General features: G+C 43.1%; 1 protein-coding gene across 1 annotated transcript in view; it reads left to right on the top strand.

Annotated features, from left to right (window-relative positions):
- The first annotated feature begins 4,251 nt into the window (after positions 1 to 4,251).
- FBXO32 (F-box protein 32) overlaps positions 4,252 to 21,806 on the top strand; it is a 48,915-nt gene continuing 31,360 nt past the window's right edge. The window contains exons 1-4 of the mRNA XM_001370399.4: positions 4,252 to 5,230; positions 16,869 to 16,981; positions 18,506 to 18,555; positions 19,075 to 19,167. Of these exons, the coding sequence (XP_001370436.1) occupies positions 5,115 to 5,230; positions 16,869 to 16,981; positions 18,506 to 18,555; positions 19,075 to 19,167 (372 nt within the window). The 5' untranslated portion in view covers positions 4,252 to 5,114. The remainder of the gene's footprint in view (positions 5,231 to 16,868; positions 16,982 to 18,505; positions 18,556 to 19,074; positions 19,168 to 21,806) is intronic.

A 21,806-nucleotide genomic window follows, 5' to 3' on the forward strand; every position in this document is an offset into this window, starting at 1 on the left:
ATCCTTATCATTGGAGGACTTCATATAAAGGCCAGAATGTTGTATTAGATATGACATAGGGCAGAGGAATCAATTTGATACTTGTTGCCTCAAGCAGCCAGCAAAGATCTTGATGCCACTGGAAACAGATTAAAGAGCAATTGGGAAATGTTTGATAAAAACAAAAATTGTTGCTATTGTCGTTCAGTAGTCCAACGCTTTGTGACCCCATTTGGGATTTTCATGGCAAAAAAAAAAATACTAGGGAGGTTTGCCATTTCCTACAATTGCTCATTTTACAGATAAGGAAACTGAGACAAACAGGGTTAAGTGACTTACCCAGGGTCACACAGCTAATAAGTGTCTGAGGTCAGATCTGAACAAGGGAAGACAAGTATCGGTGACTCCAAGCCCGGTACTCTATTGGGCCACCTAGTAGCCCTAGAAAAGTAAAAATACGATAGGACAGATGATGTTGTTTTTTGGTTTTCTAAGTCAGTATGTGGCCCACAAGCATCTGTTTCTACTTGAGTGACCCCAGTAATATAGAGGAAATTCTTGTTCAGACATAGGTTGGTCTAGTGTAGATCTAGCCACATCACTCCCCTGCTCAAGAATCTTGGAAAAAAGCAAACTCCAGTCTGACATTCAAAGCTCTAATGTACTGGCTTTGGTCCACCTTTCTAGACTCTTTGCATTCCTCATGAATCTCTGCTCCAAAGAAGGTGGCCCACTTTGCAAGTTTCATCTTCTGCATCCAGGTCTTTGCCCAAGCTCATTCGCTATGCCTGGAATATACTCCGTTCTCAAAATTCACTTCAAATTTTAGAATTCATTGCTTCCTTTAAGCCTCAGCCCAAGGGCTACCTCCTACAGGAAGCCTTTCATGATCACACTAATTACTAGTGCTTTCTCTCCTCTCAAATTATCTTGTATTTATTTATCTATCTGTTTACTTGTTTGTGGGGCGGTTAGGCAGCACAGGAGATAGAGCACTGGACCTGGAAGCCAGAAGACTCATCTTCCTAAGTTCAAATCTAGCCTCAGATACCTACTAGCTATGTGACCCTAGGCAAGTCACTTAACCCTATTTACCTCAGTTTCCTCATCTATAAAGTGAGCTAAAGAAGGAAACGGCAAACTACATTAGTTTCTTTGCCAAGAAAACCCCAAATGGAGTCATGAAAGTTGGACACAACTTAACAAGAATTTTATTTTTTTTGTGTCCCCTGATTGAATTCAAGCTCCAGGATGGTGGGACTGTTTTTCATTTCTGTCTTTGAATCCCTAACACCTAGCACAATGCCAAGGACATTCTTTCCTTGTTTTTGTCCATTCTTATTCTTTTGTTGGCATAGGGAACACCTGGTATGGAAACTCCTTCTACCAGTGCAGATCTGAGCAGCTTGTCTATAGTTTATATTCTTAAAGCATTACATATACAAAGGGTTTGGAGTCAAAGGATTGGGATTCAAATCCTGCCTCTGCCACCCAATCTTACTAGATCTGTTCTCTCATCGGTAGAATAAGAGTGATGGACTAGATGACCTCTAAGGTCCCTTCCAGTTCCCAGTAGTTACCTGGGCCACTGAGAAGTGAAGCAACTAGTCATACAGGTGACCCTGAACTGACACATAACAAAGAAGAAGTTAGTTCATCTGGGGCAAGGACACTGATGAGTACGGCAGCAGTCACGCCAGCCACCTATGCAGTTGTGCTAGGAGAAGGAGTATTCTAGCCTTCTTCCTTGGTAATGCACGGTACAGAAGATACTACAGGAAGGAAATTTGAGCTCTAAAGGAGTAAGTAAATTGTCCTTCCAATAATGGAATCCTGGAGCCTGTTGCCACATGCTAAGGAAGGCTCTGGTGAGAGAATGGACTTGGACCCAGGGTTTCTGACCCCAGGTGCAGCTTACAAATAGTATCCTCCTAATAAATGTTTGTTGAATTGAATTCATCTCAAGTCCCCACCTGTCTTCTTCTGCTGTGATAGTTCCTCTTAGGAGCACAGGTTAACACTAGCAATCCAGATTCCTCTTTTTTAACCCCTACCTTCTATCTTAATAACAACTCTGAGACAGAAGAGCTAGTAAGGTCTAGACAAACCAGGTTAAGTACTCAGGCTCAAAAAGCTAGGAAGTGTCTGAGGTCATATTTGAACCCAAGTCGTCCCAACTCCAGGCCAGGCATCCTGTTCACTTGCCACCCAGCTTCCCACAGTTACTTCTGTTTTTTATTTCTTTTTAAAAATCTTATCTTCCATCTTAGAATCTAGATTATATATTGGTTACAAGGCAGAAGAGTGGTAAGAGCTGGGCAATAGGGGTGAAGTGACTTGCCCTGGGTCCCATAAGTAGGAAGTGTCTAAAATCGGATTTGAACCCAGGACCTCCTATTTCCAAGCTTGCTGTCCACTGAGTCACCTAGCTACCTCCCACCAGTTACTTCTTAAGTAACATGAGCCACAGCTGCCTAGAAGAAAGTTCCTTTGTCAGCATGCTTTTGAGAGAAGACTACCGCCCGGATTATCTTTTAGTTCATTGGAAGCCAACTCTTCACCCCCCCCCCAAAAAAAAAGCCATACCATGGCTGGCTAGGAGTGCTGGCCCTTGTGGGTTGCTCTAATAGGGCAGTCCGTAGTGACAGAGCCGTTCAGCAGTGGCATAAAGGAGTCCTTAACTCTGAGGAAGAATAATAAGTGTCAGACATGGTTTGAGTATTGTATGTTTTCCATATTTGTTCAGGAGGGCTGTGAGTCCTTGGAGTGTTAAGCAGTTTCTGTGATGGAAGAAATAAAAATCCAGTCCTATTCACCAAAAGAAAAATAGCCATCAAAGTGAAGCCCACAGGTGCCCTGGAATGGAGGGGGTTCTATAGACCTGGAGGAGGTAACAAGGCTCTGGTTTAGCAAAGAGCATAAGGTCTCCCCATCCCACTTCAAGGGACTTGGAGACCTGTCCTGATCACTTCAGGAAAAGGGAGAGAGAAAAGAGGGCCTCTCCCAAATAGCTGCTAAGTGCCAGCATAGGACTCTAACTGCTCCAACTTCTTCTCCTTTCTCCTTTTTTTCTTCCTCCTCTTTTGTTTCATTTTTCCACTATCATGGTCTTTTTACCAAAGGGGTGGGGGGAGTAAGAAGTAGAGGAAAGACAAAATAATCAGATATCTCTAAAATCCCTTCCATGTCTGAGAAGTGATGTGTAAAGAGGATGGATAAAGGCGAAGATAGTCCCCTGGTTAAATTGAGGGCTTTTCCCAATGAACCTGATAAGACTATAGGGGGGTGATAGAGAACAGTTTTAGAGACTAAGTGCCCAAACTGCAGCATGTGAGCCCCATCCCTTTATCTCAGACAGGGTTGGGATGATGAGAGAAATGTCCTCAGGTGGCTGGAGGTGGAGAGGGGGAAGGGAGTAACCTCCCTCCAGTTCATGTTCCATAGGTTCACCAACAGGGCTATAGGATGTCCTGAGGGGAATGTCCATCGATTGAGGAATGACTGAATAAAATTGTGATGGTATACTATTGGGCTGTAAGAAATGATGAAGGGGATAGTGCCAAAAAAATCTGGAAAGATTTCTATGTACTGATGCAAAGTGAAGTTAGCTGAACCAGAAGAATGTTGTACACAGCAATAGACACACTGTAATGATTATCAGCTGTGAAATGTTTAGTTATTCTTATCAATACATTGATTCAAGGCAGTTCCAAAGGATGAATTTCAGGATAAAAATTGCTATCCATTTATATCTAAATAGAAAGAACTAAGGCACTCTGAATGCACATTGAAGCATATTGTTTTTATTTTGTTTTTCTAGGGTTTGTTTGTTGTTGTTATTGCATTTTTTTTTCAACAAGGCTAATATAGAAATGTTTTACATGATTTCACACATTTAATAAATATCACATTCCTAGCCTTCTCAATGGGCAGAGGGGGGGCTGAAGTAAGACAGAAATGGGAACTAAAAAAAAATTTTTTTAAGAATATAGGGTGTTAATTCCTGATGAAAATGAAGACTTTTCCCTAATTAAATAAAAACACTGAGAAGAAGAACCTTCAGAGAGAGGGACCAGGTTGATGTTGAAAGTAGGCCATGAGTAGGGGTGGCTGAACTTGAGTTTGCCCATCACAAAGAGCTCCCTGTGTCCTATCTGCTGGATGCATGTCCCCCTCAAAAAAAAATCTGGACAATTTGGGAAACTTCTTCAATTCGATAAGGAGAGGAGAGGAGGGGAGAAGGGAGAGGAGAGGACAGAAGAGGAGAGGAGAGGAGAGGAAAAGACAGGAGAGGAGAGGAGTAGACAGGAGAGAAAGAAGAAAGGAGGGAAAGGGAGGTAAGGGAAAAGAGGGGAGGGAAAGGGGAGAGAGAAGAAGAGGAGAGAGGAGGTGAAGGGAGGACGGAGAAAGTAGAGGAGGGCAGGGAAGAAGAGAAGAGGAGAGGAGAGGAGAGGAGATGACAGGGACAAGGAGAGGAAAAGGAACTCCAAGTTTCATGGGGACTATAGACACGGCTGCCTCTCAGCAGCTGCTCCTTGATGGGCCGAGGAGGAGAAGAAGGAACCTGGGGATGGAAAAGAGAAGAGGGGAGAAAGGATCTTGCTTCCTGGTTTCAAGTTTCCACTGGTGCGAGGTTGTGCAACTGCGAAGGGTGCTGTAGCAGTGGCAGCCACCAAAACAAGCCGAGCCCATAAACAAAGCCACGTGTCCTCCCAGGCCGGGAGGCTGGGCTAAAAAGCAGGCAGCTCTTCCGGCAACAAAGAACAGCCGCCAGCGGGCCCTGGATAAATACTGCGGCCCCGGCGTCCAAGCCAGACTCCCTGGAAGGAGCAGTGGACACCGAAGCGCCCTACTTCGTTCTTCGTCCCTTGCTCTCCCCAGTCTTCCGAAAGCCCATCAGGACCCGGACCCGGACCCTATCCCACGACACACCGCATCCTCTTTTTTCCACTCCCCCTTCCAATTCCAAGTCCAGCCGGACCCCGTCCATTCCCCTAGCGCCCCAGCACCCCCTGGGCGTCCCCGGCCCGAAAAGTGTCCTAGCGTCGCACGCTTCGCAGGCTGCTGGGCTAGTCCCGGTGCGTCCCGTCCCGTCTAGTCCCGTCTGGTCCTCCCCGCCGTCGCTCACGGGCAAGATGCCATTCCTTGGGCAGGACTGGCGGTCCCCGGGCCAGAACTGGGTGAAGACCGCGGATGGCTGGAAGCGGTTCTTGGATGAGAAAAGTAGTGGCTTCGTGAGCGACATCAACAGGTGAGGGGAATTCCTCTTCCACAGCGCCCTAGCTTCTTCCTCCTTTACCATCCTGTCCTGTTCGGTCCCGACCCATCCCATTACTACCCAGATAGTGCCCAGAGCTTTGCTATGCAAGCTCTCTTGTCCTTCCCCAGGATGTCCACCCTCCGGGATTCTGGTCCCAAATTGGAGCTGGGAAGCGGAAGGAACAATCCTTGCGGGAAAGCTGGAGGAGATGGACCTGGGACAGCGGGGCGCTAGGGCGCTCAGGGAACAGGGCTCAGCATAGCCTTGGATAAGTGTTTACAAGGAACTTTGTAAGGTGGAGAGGAGAAAGGGGTTTTGAGAGCTATCTGTGCCCCATGAAAGACCCGAAATGAGAACCGCTAAGAAGGCACTCTTGCTTGAAAGGCTTAGTTCTCGGGATCTGCTGAGCTTGTTTAGATGGAGCGTGGATTTTGTCTGTCTGCGGGGTGCGTTGGGCAGAGAGCAGCCGCGGAGGCTCGGTTGTGCCCTGCATTCTAATGTTCTCTGAGCTCAGTCCCCAAAGAGGCTGTGACATCGCTTTCAGGTAGCCTGGGCTGGCCGTAGCAGAGCGCGTTCATCCTGTCTCTTTCCCAGCCTTTTCGGCTCTGCAGTGCAGAGTTGTGGAAAAAGGGAGTGAGGAGGGGGGGGAAAGAATGGGAGGGAGCCAGGAAGCAGCCTCCGGTCTCGAGGATGGGATCTAGGAGAGCCAGCTGGTCCCACGGGAAGGGGTGCTCTTATTGGCCTTGCTTGTAAAGCTGGGGATAATTGGAAGGAGGGGGCAACATTTGCACCTGCTTCTCAGTTACCGCCCTGTGTTTGTTTAATGTCTCTATTGTGATTTAAAAACAATTTTTTTCAAAGGGAACCCATCTGCCAAAAATAAAAAGCCCACTAACCTTCTGTGAACCTCCTCCCTCCTTCTAAGTCCACACCTGATCTGCTCAGAGGAGAAAAAGCAGCCATCTGCTGAAGAGATTAACCTTGTTATACCAATAACTAGAAATCATATTCATATTGAAGTTTTTCCTCACCGCGTGTGAGGTGTAGATAGTGAAGAGCCCATCTTACAGATGAGGAAACAGATCCCCAGAGCAGGGAAGTGATTTTTCTTGGGGTGACACAGCTAGAGAGTGTGGGAGCTAAGACAATCCCAAATATTCAGATTTGGGAATCCAGGGGCTCTCCTGCTGTTATAGTTAAATAACAGGGATCATAAGATCCTAGATTTCCAGCTGGTAAACATTTTAGAGTCCTTTGTTCCATCCTATCTCATTGGAGGAGAGGAAAGCTGGAGCTATGAGTTCACCAGGTGGGGAATTCCCAGTGCATCAATGGATATCTGCCACTCATCAGTCATTTATAGTCTTGGAGAGTTCCTGGGTCACTAAAAGGTTAAGTGACTTGTCCAGGATCACACAGCCAGAATGTGTCACAGACGGGTCTTCTTGACTTCAAGACTGATTCTCTCTCCAACTATATTGAGGAAACAAAGACCCAGAGGAGTGACTTGCCTATGCTCATCCAGGTAGTAATGGCAAGGCCATGGAAGGTCAATAACTTAGGTGATCTGGAATATCTTGTGAGCCTCAGCAGAATTCTCTCACAAAGCATCCCATTGAACCAAAGGAAAATGAGGGCTGGAATTAGATATGTTGCCTGTGAAGGAGTGTAGGCATAAACCTGGTATTGCCTCAATATGGTTCCAACTTTAAGGAAATCTGCAACTCTTAAATTCTTTGATTCTGTCTTCACCTACCATTCCAGATGGTTGCCAGAATAAAATGAGCTATTTGCAAAGTGCTCTGCAATCTTTAAAATGCTACATAAATGCTGGTTGTCATTATTATTATTGTTATTATTTCCTTTTACCCTTATGTTCAGTTAAATGCAGCATCTTCAGCCTCTCGATAGTGGAGATGGGGAGTTCTGTCACTGGGCCAGGTTCCTAATTATTCAAGCCTTTGAAATGGTTGTTTTGGATGAGTGCTTGGCACCAAATCCTAAGCAAACTATCAGGAAAATGTGGTTATTTTGAAGGCTTAACCTCCAGAGCCCCCCATCTGTTTGTTGTTTGTAACAGATCAACCTCTCTTTGTCTTGCAATAAAGAGGGACAAGTTTTTAATCTCAGGGGTGAGAGAGAGAGAGAGAGAGAGAGAGAGAGAGAGAGAGAGAGAGAGAGAGAGAGAGAGGCACACGCTATATTGATTTTTATTTTGTAAAAATACATGGGGGCAGTCACAAAGGGAGTTTACTTGGGAGCACTATAAAGAAATTTCTTGTTTATGAAAGATCCGATAACAATTTAATTATGAGGAAAACTATCCTAGCTGGTGTCCTCTTTCTCTGGTGCCAAAGTCGATCTTATAGGAACTCAAGTTACAAAATGTGTGTTCTGTCTCACAATTTTTTTTAATTGGATGCTTCCCCCTGGCCCAGGGAACTTTCTCTTCATCCATTCTTTCAGCACTTGCTTCATTTCTGAACAGTGTGTTAATTAACTGTAGGGAGTGAAGCATTCTTTTGAGTGGTACCCATGGGGTTCCTCCTCCCTGAAGAGAGCCCTCTGCATATACCTACCCTTCAGTGGGGAGAAGGCTATTAGGTTCACCTGTACCTGCCTCCGTGTGCTAGGTTTCTAGCCTCCGATTGAATTGCCCCAATGAAACCTCTCCAGTTTTCCTCCACCTCCACCCCCTGTGGTTCTTGTGAATGCTCTTACTGTGCCTCATCTGGAAGATAAGTTGGTATCAGTCTCCCTTAGAAAACAGTGGGTGCCTCTCTCCTGTTGGTGTGGAAGAGCCTGAAGGGAGTTTCAGTTTACCAGAAAAGCTCAGATCCAGGCCAGGATCAAATGGCTGCCCCTTCTTTGGTCAACTGAAGCCCACTTTTTTCTTACTCATCCCTCTCTCCCACCTTCCCTGTCCCTGACCATCACCTTTCAGGCTGGCATGTCTGAGCCCGATTATGACAGCCGAAGGTGATCCAACGACCCTGCAGGTCCCAGTGTGAGATAGAGCCTGGGATCCTTTTGGTAGCCCTAAAGCAGCTGGCTGTTAGCACTTTGGTGTTTGTTTTTACTTTTTTTTATCTGTAAACAACTCCAGTCCTCCCTGTGTTGAATGTGAAGACTGTCAGCCTCTTAAAGGCATATTTGGCCTTCAGGGGCCTGGCTTTGGAATCTTAAATGTCCCCACTGTTTTCAGGGCCCTTCTGAGTTATCTGTGATGTCAGGTTTGGGCTGGGTGCCTAGGCAGGTGATAGCTGCCTCCAGCTCCTGTAGAGAGGAAACAGAAGGTAATCCCTTCAAAAAAAAGAAGACCTATAAGTAGGGTGAACACAAAAGCTCTGCATACTCCCCTAATTCCACTGAAATTTTCGATGAGCAGCTGAAGTAAGAGGCCATGAAGGGTTGATGTGGTAACAGTGCAGATTTTCTGGACTCCTGTCAAACATTCTGACAGTGTTCCAGGGGCCCAGTCTCACTCCAACAGCCAAATGCCAGTCAACTTACAAGCGGTTTGGTGTAGTGGAAAGAACACTGGATTTGGAATCAGAGGACTTGGCTCTTGGTGTGGCCTTTTAAAGATGGAGCCTCGGTCACCTCATCACTTAAAATGCGATTTAATACTAAATGGAACTAACTCATATGGTGATAGTGAGGATTGGATGACTTGGTGGACAGAAAGAGCCCTTGTACCTGCAGTACAAAGTCGTGGCTCTGACCTCTTTCTAGACCTGGGCTATTATGTGAGGGTTGGGAAAGAACCTTAGAGGGCATCAAACCAATCTTCTCAATTTACAGATGAGGAAACTGAGGCTCACAGAGTGGTCATATGCTCAAAGTCATACTGGCAGAAAGTGGCAAAGTTCATTTTCAGACCTCGATCTCCTGACTCCAAGTACATTACTTTTTCCACTTTCCTATACCACTTCATATCACTAAACACACCCATGCCTCAGTTTCCTCATCTTCGATATAAGGATAATTGCATGGGGGCATGACTTACTTCATAGGGTTGTTGAGAGGGACACGTTTTAGAAACATGGGTTGTTATTACCATCTTGTGCCAGTTGCCATATTGGATCTTTGTGTGAGGTATATAAGGGAAATAACATAGTTCTTTGCCTAGGACATACCAGGGCTATCCATGCCAGGAAGACTTCGGATAGTCAAGTGACCTTCCATTTCCTCAGTTTAATATCCATGAATTGGATTGATTGGATTGGATTATTTGGTTTTGAGAATCGGCTGGGCAGCACCATGGTATTTGGGTAGATTTGTTGGTAGGATTTTAGACTACTTAGTGGAGTTAAGTCTCATAGGTTATATAGCCTGGACTGGACAATTCCATATCTAAGTACATTTTTAAGTCACACTAAAGGTTTCTAAGATGTTAGAGCAAATATAGACAAAGGGAAAATGGGGCTTTTGAAGGGATTTTTTTTCTCCCTTACTGATCCCTTTTACCTCTACATTGATAATGGACTCATCTTGACACTTTCCCACTTTTTTCCAAAGTCTCATTAAAGTATCCCATCATATGAGAAAAGCCAGTTGCCCTTATTCTAGAGTGGTGCCCAAAAAGGTTGGGATTAACTGGTACCAATTGCTAGCAGTAAAATAGCCACTAAGGCTGTCCTGCCTTTGGGTACAGGGCACAGAGAAAAACTCTTTAGACAATGGTTCTGCTGGTTTCAGATTTGGGAAAAACAAAAATATTGTGGTTGTTAAAGTATGGTGGCTTTTCTTGGAGGGGGGAGGGAAATCCTTTTGTAATTTTCCATTGGCTTTCAATTTGCCTGAAACGGACATAATTGAACTCTTAAAATAGCATTGAGCTGAATATATTATTGCTTAAAATATAAGCAGGCAAGACAAATAAACCTCATCACTTTTCCCATCCCATCCCTACCCCCTGGAGTCCGAAAGCTAATACTGAGTGAAAATTGCAGGGTTGGTTCAATCTCTTCTTTGCTTTGCAGTGGAAGATCATAATCAATTGTATTCTTAAACTTGCTTTTATAATGAGTCACTCTGTCTTACAGCAGGTTATTGTATTTTCTGTGAGGGAGAGGACTCAAATTCCTTTGGGGGCTGTTTTAAATTAGGAAGGAATAAAATGAAATATAAATATTTAAAATTTCCAAAGAATAGTAACAAGCTATGTCCTAAGCTTATGAAAATGCTTTGTTAGGCTTTGCCTGGGTGTTTCTGTGATGGAGAAGATGACAGCTTAGTTTTATGGCGAGTCTTCACAGGGGTGGAATGTGCACTGTGAATTTGTTATCGAATAATAGGACTCGGTGTAGTATCTTCTTAGACACAGCGTTCTCACTCTGCTTTCGAAAGCAAGCCATGGACTGTGCCTGGGACAGGATGGACAGCCAAGTGACCTTCCTTCCATTTTCTTAGCTTTGTATGAGGTGCCCCAGGTTACTGCCTGGGACTAAGAGTTCCAATCTCCTCCCCCTCTCTCCTACTGCCTTATTTTCTACTTATTTATTCATTTGTTTGTTGGCCTGAACATTGGGTTACATTGAAGTCAAGAAGACCTGGGTTCAGATCCTGTTTGAGATATTATCTTTGCAAGTCATACACAAGTCATGTGATTTCTCCAAGTCTCCGGTTTCTCATCTGTAAAATGGAGATATGACATCTATCTTGCTCAGGGATTTGTAAGAATCAAGTTAGATAACATATATAAAACACTAGGATCAATATGAACTATTATCCCCACTGGTCCTCTGTAACTCTAGTCCTGTAGTCCTAGGCTATTGCCTCAGGCACTGAGAGGATAAGAGACTTAGTTTGGTAGCTAGCATATTTGAGAGGATCTGAACCAGTTCTTCCTGACTCCAAGCCCAGTCTTCTACCCACTGTGGCATATTGCCTGGATAGCAAAAACAAGAGGCAAGGTGGTATAGTAGAAAGAATGCACGATTTGGAATCAGAAGACCTAGATTTGAATCCCTGTTTTCTCACTATCTTTGTGACTTTAAGCAAGTCATTTCCTACCTCTAGGCTCATTTCAGTTTCTTCCTCAATAAAATGAGGGGGGTTGGACTAGATGATCTCCAAACTCCCTCCTGCCCAAAATCTATGAGCCTATGAGATTTCTTTTTTTAAACCTATACCTTCTGTCTTAAAATTGATTCTAAGGCAGAAGAGCATTAAGGTCTGGGTGATTGGGGTTAAGTAACTTGCTCAGGGTCACATAGCTAGGAAGTATCTGAGGCTAGATTTGAACCCAGGTCCTCCCAACTCCAGACCGGGAGCTCTATCTACTGTGTTATCTAACTGCTGCTGCCTATAATGTATTTAGTTCCATCTCTGAGCTGCTACTATTATTTCTATGAGAAAAGCATCAACAACAGTTCAGGAATCAAAGTTCCTACCCATTTCACTTGAATGATAGTCCCATAAGAGAGACCTAAAGAAATAGGTCTGGATAGCCATCCACCTGGAGCCTAAAAATAGTCTCTCCATCCTGTATGAAAGGAAGCGGGCTGAAAAGATTAGAAGGCTTGACAAAATGTATTCAAGTGGCCTCACAAAAGATTACCCTCAAACCTACCTCTGCTGCTTGCTACCAAAAAAAATTCTATTAATTAAAAGGGCCAAGATACCTACTATAGTAACTGATACAGTTGAAAGCCATTGAAAGAATCATTTATCCTGAAATACATATTTGTATTTCTTCCCCTGAATTATATGTAGTATATGGAGCCCAAGTCAGGGGTGTGCTGAAGCCAGCTTGTATCAAATTGAGAGAACCAATTATTTAATTTTCAGCATGATCGTTGATGCCTCAGAAATCAGTGATTAGTACAAATCCGGACTTACTTTACTGTTTTATTGCTGTCTAGACTCAAGAAAGTGATGAGAAAATGTTAACAATGCAGATTGAACTTTTTTTAAAGTGTGTCATGTATTTTTCTCCCAGAAAGCTAGCTGTTCAACATTTAATTGTACCCCCCTGGTTTCAGGTATCCTTCATAGGATAGATTTAGCACATGTAACTCTCTAAATGAACTGACAAGTTCTCTATAAATCACATCATATTTTAACTTCTTCCTCTAAAGTCATGGAGTTGCAGAATCTCAGAGTTGTAAAGGGCCTCAGTGGCCATCTAGTGTTACTCATATTAACCAAAAAAAAATAAAAATCCTCATCCACCATGGCCAGATCATCCACAGTTTGCTCGCAGACCTGCAGTGAGGAGGACCCCATTATCTCCTAGGGGAACTCTTTGGAAAGTTCTAATTGTTAGCATCCAGAGCTTGTAAGGCAAGTTTGAGACCTGCCTCTTCTACATACTGGCTCCATAAGTCTGGACAAATCCCTTAACTCCTTAACTCCCTGGAAATGTTTCTGAGATACGAATTTGTACAGAAGATGCTGACCTGCCTTGATGAATGAAGTTTCTTCCTTTAGGATTCCCTATCCCAGTAAAATCTCAAGGCCAGATTTTTTCCCTGTCCCAAGCCAAAATTGTACTCTTTGCAGTTTCTTTGTGGTTCAGTCATATCAGACTCTTTTCTTGGTAAAGATGGTGGAGGAGTTTGCTATTTCCTTCTCCAGTTCATTTTACAGATGAGGAAACTGAGGCAAGCAAGGTTAAGTGACTTGCCCAGAGTCACATAGCTAAGTTTCTGAGGCCAGGAATCTTCCTGCTTCCAAACCCACCTTACTGCTCCTTTGCAACTTTAACCCTTTGCTTTTTAGTTCTGTCCTTTCAGAACAGAGGGAAAAATTTGAATTTCTTTTCTGAGTGACACCACTTTAAATACTTGAAGACAACTAATTGTGTGTCCCCTGAGTCTGCTCTTCTCTGTGCCAAACATCCTCAGTTTCTCCAGGTGATCTTCAGGTGAGACACAAGGGAGCTTTCCATCCAGGTTTCCCTCCTCTGGAAGCTCTCCAACTTATCAGTGCTCTTCTTATACTGTGGCACTCAGAGCTAAACCCAACACTCCGAATGTGCTCTCAATAGGGCAGAGTACAAATAGAATGACTCTCTCCTTATTTCTAGAAGTTGGGACTCCCTGAATGGAGCCAAAGGCTGTTGTATTACATTGTTGACTAACTAAGCTTAAGGGCTGCTCGGATCCCCAGATCTTTTTCACATGAATTGTTGTCTGGCTTTGCCTCTTCTGTCTTGCTCCTCTGAAATTTGTTTTTTGGACCAAGTCCTATTCCAGTGACCCAAGAACCCAAGTTCTATCAGGAGCTGCCAAGTCAGATGGTCTCTGAAAATAGTTCTAGTGACAGGCTGTGTTTTGGCTGTCTAAACACGAGCCTAGTTAATAAATTCAGAGAGGCTATTCCCCAGAAGACCAGCCACCAGGTAAAGATTGGGGGGGAGGGGGGTGGAGAGAGACTGGAACCAGAGCAACTCGTGAATAATATTTTTTAAACTCTCATTTCTTTAGCACTTTAAGGTCTGCAAAGATTTTTCCCCCTCCAAGTAACCCTATGAGATAAGCAGTATGAATAGAATTATCCCATCCTACAGATAAAGAAAGTGAAACTCTATAAGGATGTGATTTACTTACTCTCATGTATCTAGTCATTGTGTCTACAGACTTCCAAGTTAACTGTATCCACTGCACTACTCTGCCCTTCTCAAGACTTGAGGCCAAAAAGTTGATGGCGGGAGTAGCCACACAGACAAATCCATAAATCCTTTTAAATGTTGGAAGTATTTTAAAGTCGTCTGGGAAACTTGAACATTAAAGCACGGCGTGGAATGCTTTTGTAACATGACCAGACACACCCCAATTCATTGGTTTTACCAACTGGAAACTTCCATGTCTTCTGTTATCTTCTTATCGAATAGAATTCTATATAAAATATAATCAGTAAGAGTGGATCACCGTGCCTTCATCTGCAGTTAGGGAAACAATGAGCTATTGTGGAACAGGTGCTGGCCTCAGTAATCAGGAAGACCTGAATTTGAATCCTGCCACCGAAGCATCTGCTAGTGGTACGAACCTCCCTATGCCTCACTTTCTTCATCTGTAAAATGGGGGTTATAATACCTGTAGGGAATAATTTATCCAATAAAAATAACACTGTAAAAAGAAACAATTTGGATAGCTGTAAGAACTTTGAACCATCCAATGACCCACCATGATTCTAGAGAATCAGTGACAACCCATGCTGGCAGAGAGGAGATGGACTTGGGATGCAAAATTTCACAAATCTCTGTGTGTTTATATTTTTATTTGTATTTCTAATTTATATATATATATTTATATATTTTTAAAGATATATTTCATTCACATGTATTTATATGTTAGTATATTATAAATCTATATATTAAATATTTATATACACACATACATATATACATATACACATGCCCAAACACATATACACATATAATTAGACACAAATATACATATATACACATATATAATATATGCATACACTTCGATACACATGCACATATATAGACACACACCTCTATATTGCACGTGGCCAGTTCAGGAATTTGTTTTGCTTGAAAATGAGTTTTTGTTAAAAGAATTTTGTTTTTATTTTTTTAGTGGTGGAGGGAAGGGAAGTTGAAGGGGGGGGAACCCTCGCTTTTTGTTATTTAAAAAATTTTTAAACCTTATAAAAAAAATCACACTTCTTATAGTTGCCCTCCCCTAGCTCTAGGAGGACGCGATGAGACAGCACACACAAGAGACAGCAATCCCTGTAGTGCCGTGTACACATTACCTGCTATCACTGTGTCTCATTTGTCAGAACTGCCCCCTGACTTCCTTGCTCTATGGTATTTCTGCCTCGTCCCTGGAAAGAGAACATTCATCTCTAGTCCGCCACATGATGGCCAAAGCTATTGGGAGAAACAGAGAGAAATGTGTGCCCGTGGCCCGAGCTGAGCCTGCTCTTGCTGGGTGATGCATCCAATGGTGCAGACTGTTCTTTCTCTTCAGGGGTCTTATCGGAATCATCTTGTCAACATGCGTCAAGGTCCCAGATCCTGCCCTGGCACCTTCTACTCATGGTTAATAATGGAATGCCCCTTCCCCTTTGGAGACCTCACCACCTTACTGTGCTCTACGGATTCGTCCCTCAAAAGTTGTAAACAAACCAAATTTTTGCAAATCTAGTTATATTTTCGATGTGTGCTAAGGGAACCATTTAAAGAGCCCCTGGGTGAAGCCCTCTGTAAAGTAAAGCCATTTTTGCATTATTTCATGAGAAGTGGAGAAATATTATGGGTAAAGGTTTCATCTTGGAATGGGGAAGGTCGGGGTTCAACTCTTGCTTCTGACATACATCTGTTTGCTGTGTGATCATAGGTATATTATTTAACTTCTTAAATTATACCTGGTGACTCTAAAACTATAAATTACAAATGAATTGTGGGCAGCCAGCTGGCTCAGTGGATAGAGCACTGGGCCTGGCGAAAGAAGTTCCTGGGTTCAAATAGGGCCTCAGATACTTCTTAGCTGTGTGATCCTAGGCAAGTCACTTAACCCCATTAGCCTAGCCCTTGCCCCTCTGTCCAAGAGTTATTACTAAGACAGAAAGTAAAGCAAAACAATTGAGTTATAGATAGCCACAGGTGAATGGAGTTCCTCATATAGATGAAATCATGGTCTAGACCCTCCCTCCCTCCCCAGTCCATCCTCCCATTTCTCCCACTTCCCCTCAAATGTTATAAACAACCAAGAATAGGGAATGGTACTCTGGACTTGGAGTTAGTAAGATCTGGGTTCAAATCTTCACTCCTATACTTGAGTGTCTCTGGGCAAGAAGTACAAATACTTATTTAATAAGTTGTAGCCTTCCTGGTTGAAGGGGGTCCCCACAATTAACAGAGATCCTTCCTCAGTATGAACAATCCACCCTCCAGGTATAGTGAAAAGAGTGAAGAATTTAGTGTTAAAGAGCTGGGTTCAGATTCATAATTCTGCTACTTGCTACCTATGTGACCTTAAGCAAATCAATTCATCTTGTTGAGCCTTGATTTCTTCACCTAGAAAAAAAGTCCACTGGGCTAGATAGTCCCTTCCAGCTCTAAGTCTGTAATTCCACAATCTTTCTTTAAATGAAGTGGTGATGCCACTGTCTGCCATTTTCTCATTTAAGGACCTTTGTTGAGTACAGAACAGAGACCTATTATGGGCTGGGGGGAGAGGGGGAGCATTCATAACCAATCTTGACCCCAGAGAAGAGATGAAGTCCTCGCCTCCTTTTTTCATTGGAAATGAAGGTATTCTAGGGTACAAACTGTTTTGTTGGTTTTGCTTCACTGTTTCTGTATTAACAAGATAGGGGATGAATAAATACTAAAATGCTTCTGATTTAAAAACAAAACGCATCATTGCATTTTATTTTAATTAAAGTAACAACTTTAATTAAAAAAGAAAGAGAAGTTCTTGACTTTGCTTTCTGCACAGATATAAATATTCTCAAAAGAGATTAGTCTGTGAATGTATGGAATTTGGGCATGGGGGAGGAGGGACAATTTGCCTTTTCCTTTTTTCTGCTCCATACATATGTTTTATACCAGAACAAGTCATTTATAAGAACAGCTTACCTTAAAAAAGGATAATTGTTTATACTGTCCCTGAAATCATACTTTCTTGTCTTCCATTATTCATAGTTACTGCCCCAAAGACGTGCACAACAAGGAGAATCTTTTCAACAGTCTGAACTATGATATTGCAGCCAAGAAAAGAAAGAAGGACCTGATGAACAGCAAAACCAAAATTCAGTGTAAGGCAGTATCCTTGGACTTGGGGAATGGATTTGAACAGATAGGAAGAGATTGTGAGAATTCATTATGAGGAAAGCATGGTAGCTTTCTCCATATTTATTAATGATTAGCTTACTAACATAATTGCTACTGTTTTTCCCCAACCTCAGAAAATGATTTTGAATTTACTTATTTTTATACATTTCCTGGGGCAGCTGGGTGGCACAGTGACTAGTGTCAAGCCTAAAGTCAAGAAGACTCATCTTTCTGAGTTCAGATCTGGCCTTAGATACTTCTAACTGTGTGACTCTGGGTGAGTCACTTTACCCTGTTTGCCTCCATTTCCTCCTCTGTCAAATGAGCTGAGGAAGGAAATGGCAAACTAGTTGTGTGACCCTAGGAAAGTCACTTCACCCTGTCTTCCTCAGTTTCCTCATGTGTAGAAGGAGCTGGAGAAGGAAATGGACAAACCACTCCAGTATCTGCAAGAAAACCCCAAATGGGGTCATAAAGAGTCTAAAAGTCCAAAAGAGACTGAATGACTGAACAACATACATTTCTTCCCTCCTCCATCCCCTAATAGAAGTTCTTTGAGGGCAGAGACTATTTTGTTGTTTGCCTTTCTATCTGGAACACCAAGCACAGTGCCTGGGACATGGCTGGCACTTCATTTTTGCTTATGGAAATGAATTTAATTGCTCCTTTTTTTTTCATTTTTATTTGGATCCCCTTCAGAGATCATTTGTGTCTCGTCATTCAAGCTTAAAGTAAATAAGGGAACCTGACCGAGTGTTTAATAAGGAGCTGTAGATCCATTTTTGTTATTCATTTCTATCAACCTTCCTGCTCCCTGTGTTTTTGTTTTTGTTTTTGTTTTGTCCTCCATGTCATTTGTATTTGGCAAAACTCAAAATCATTTTTCCTAGGGCACATTCAATTGACCACTCCAATGTTTTTGTTTTGGATTGTGGTTTGAAGATCTTGAAAAAAATATATATATATATGTTCTGTTCCTTCTTCTTTCTTGTGGAATTGCTATTTACATTCTCTGATGCTCTATGTGAATACAAGAAAGGGTTTTGAATTGCTCATCCTAAACACAAAATGTAAAATCTCCAGTTTAATCTGTACTGTGAGGTTTTTCACTTTGTAGTCTCATCTGTTTTATATCTTCTTTCTTATAGCCCTTGGAAAAGCTTCAGGTTTGGCATTTAATACAAACACCCTACCTAGTGGAAGAGGTGTTTAGTTTTGTTTTTAATTCAATAACAATTCTGCCCTTGAGTATACGAAAGCTGGCTATTGGCCATACTTGATGCCTGCGACCCAAGTAAATTGAAATTCTTCACTGTATTTATACACTGTAGAGATTAAACATTTACATAGTCGTGGACTGAGTCAGTAGAGCACATGCCACTACTTAGATCCCTGGCTTTTCTTTCAAAACTTTCATTAAACCTGGGAACAGCTGCAAAAGAAACACACCTAAAAGGCTGGGCAGTTCTACAAAGTACTGATAAAGTATCTTCTTGTCCCTTTTTCAGATTTCCACCAGGAAAAATGGATCTATGTCCACAAAGGAAGCACTAAAGAAGTAAGTGCCCATTAATAGATCTGATTACATCTGGGTAATTAATTTGGCAGAATTGGACAGTTGACTTTTCCCCATCTAAATACTGAGTTAAAAAGAGCTGCTCCAGGAGATGGCAGGTCTCCCCTTTTGGGGTCTTCAGGAAGAAGTTGGATGGCCACTTGTTGGATGGTTGTGGTGAGGATCCTTTTTAGGATATAAGCTGGACTAGACAGCCACCTGGAACTCCCTTCTAACCCAAATTCTGTGATGTGGGGTAGTAGAACAGGAGATAAAACTACAATTTCTTCAGGTTACATTCTGGGCATTGAGTATCCAACTTTCACGTGACAATCCAACCGATATCTGAAACTAGGTAGCTATTCTGCCTGTCTCTGTCGTAGCTCATCTCTTTGCTGCAACAGAGGGGCAGGATGGTCCCAGGTAGTTGAAGATCAGTCAGAAACTGGTTGTGAATGGGTTGCTGATCAGAATAAGCTCAGCCTACCCAAAAAAGGACTCATCTTCCTCTCTCACTTTCAGCGCCATGGATATTGTACCTTGGGCGAAGCTTTCAACCGGCTCGACTTCTCAACTGCTATTCTGGATTCCAGAAGGTTCAACTATGTTGTACGGGTAGGCATCCGGTGTGAAAAGTCTTGTCTATTGACTCGTAGAATTGTTGTTTAGTCTTGTCTGACTCTTTGCGACTCCATTTGGGGTTTTCTTGGCAGAGATATTGGAGTGGTTTGCCATTTTCCTTCTCCAGCTCATTTTATATGGATGAAGAAACTGAGGCAAATGGAGTGAAGTGACTTGCCCAGGGTCACACAGCGAGGAAGTGTCTAAGGCCAGATGTGAAGTCAGGAAGATGAGTCTCCCTGACTCCAGGCCCAATACTCTCTATACTGCACCACCTCGTTGTCCCAATAGGGGTTAGAATCTTATAATTGGCTGTGAATGTGTGTGGCAGATAAACAAAGAGCTTGCACATTCTTATCCTGCTCTAATATAATGTTGGGGGAAGCTTTCAGCCAGCTTGACTTAGGTCTAACTCAGAAGACTGGGTCCAACACAGAATTCACTGAAACTACTCTTTTAGTGAGAGGTTTAAAATAATCTATATTTCCACTATTTTTCATTCTAAATCTGTCCCATTGATAAATGGAAAACACAGCTCAGACCACATGGCAACAATGCTCCAAGCCAAAGATAGCACTTAGGAAAGGGGAAGAGGAAAATGTCCCATTAGGACAAATGAATCAACCACCCCAAAAATAGTCTTTCAGAAAAGCTTAGTGAAGACAGTCTTGGAATCAGAGAGACCTGTATTCAAATCTGTCTTTGGAAACTTTCTAGCTGGGGAAGTTAGGTGGCCTAGAACTAGGCCTGGAATCCAGAGAACCTGGTCCAAATCTGGTCTCACATACTTCCTAGATGTGTGTCCCTGGGCAAGTCATTTAACCCTGGATGTAAAGTAAGGGTAGGAAGGAAGGAGCTTTGTAACTAAGTGACCCTGAACAAGTCACTTAATTCCTCTCACCTCATCATTTCCTAATCTGTCAAATGGAGATAATAACTAGAGCACCTGCTTTAGTGTGAGATTCCACCCCCACCCCTACCCCCCAAGATTTCCTTTTACAAACCATAAAATTCTGTGTAAATGGAGATTCATATTATTTCCAAAGAGTTATATAATAAAATTAAACAACATCTAGTCTTTTTAAATTTAATTTCCCTACGACCTCTCTTTTAATATAGTCAGTGATGAGGTAGGAGCCATAAAGACCAGAGTTCTGGACTTGAAGTTGGGAAATATCATCTGGAAACACACAGTAGAGTAGTATAAAGAGCATTAGACTGGGCTCTAGTCACCTTTCTGCTACTGACTAGCTGTATGCCCTTAGACAAGTCACTTAACATCCTTCAATTTCCTCAATTAGAAATTGAGGAGACCAGGCCAGCCTAGATGGTCTCCGAGGTCCCTTCCAATGCCAGAGCTCTGTGAGGCTAACCTAAGGGAGGATTCAAGGATAGCCAAGCTGGGGAGGGCCACCAGCGGTCTTAGAACCTTGTGCACCCCTGCTGACTTTCTCTGGCCTAGATGACCTCCCTCCAGGCCCTCTTCAGTTTGCACTCTCAGCTGTCCTCAACACATTCTTGGCTCGGGCAGAAGAATTATATCAGAGTCCAAATCATATGAGTGTTTCTTCACCCCCGCCCCATGTGATGCCGTATCCAATACCGGGTTTACCTAAAGCTGAAACTACCTGTTTTCAGCTGTTGCTTTCCATTTCAGACTCCATGTGCAATAATACGAAGTTCTGGGAACTCACTCTGCCCAATGGGAGAGGATGATGGGTGGGAGAATGCAAGAACCTTTCCCTGAGCACTTTCCAGACTAGGTTGTTTTCTCTTGGTGGCATTTTTCTGTTTTTGTTTGGGTCTTTTTTTTCCCCCCCTTAAGCTCCCTTTTGCATTTTTGTCAGTGGTTCAGCCTGGGAAGCTGCAGCTGTTTGGGTTTTAGGTTCTGAAGTGGGAGGATTTTTTGGCCAGCTCATCCTGCTTCCCAGGGCAAGCTCATTGAGTCAAATGATTCCAAACTGCCAGCCAAAGAGATGACATTCAAGAGAGTTCAGCCTTGGATCACTCACCTGTTGTCTAAACAGATACAAGCCAGGCCTCCTGAGCAGATCCGATCAAACCTGGCCTTCCACCTTGAGGACAGCCTCTCCACACAGGCCCCACACTTTCTGGCCTCTGCTTGACTCACTAAGACCTCCAGCTCCCAAAACAAGTGATTAATACAAGACGTGCTCTTGGGCGAATAATTCTCTCTGTTTGACTCACGGAGTTGTTGTTTCCCCAGGACAGGTCAACACAAGACATTTTCTTCAACCCAGAATGAATGTCATTGGGCCGGGCAGAGGGCAGAGGGGAGGTCTGGTCACAGTGCTTAGGGTAATCTGGAGTCTAGCCTAGAGGATCCCTTTGGAGCCATTCTATGAGGATCCAGCGTCCTCTGGGGCCACAGAACCTCCTTTCCTCCTTTCTGGCCATCCAGCCACAAAAGTGTGGCAGTCCAGATAACGAGTATCTCAGCGGCGTCACCTTCTAGATCTCTTCCTCCCTTCCACAGGTACACTTTCTCCGTCACACACACAAATGATCATTTAATAATTGCACATTTGAGCTTTGCCACCACAGGTCCTTCACAGCATCCTGTACGGAACTAAAAAATCACAGGTTACATTAGAGAAAGAGGAAACGCTTTC

The sequence above is a fragment of the Monodelphis domestica genome, chromosome 3 (genome assembly GCF_027887165.1).
Source record: "Monodelphis domestica isolate mMonDom1 chromosome 3, mMonDom1.pri, whole genome shotgun sequence".
Taxonomy (NCBI): Eukaryota; Metazoa; Chordata; class Mammalia; order Didelphimorphia; family Didelphidae; genus Monodelphis; species Monodelphis domestica.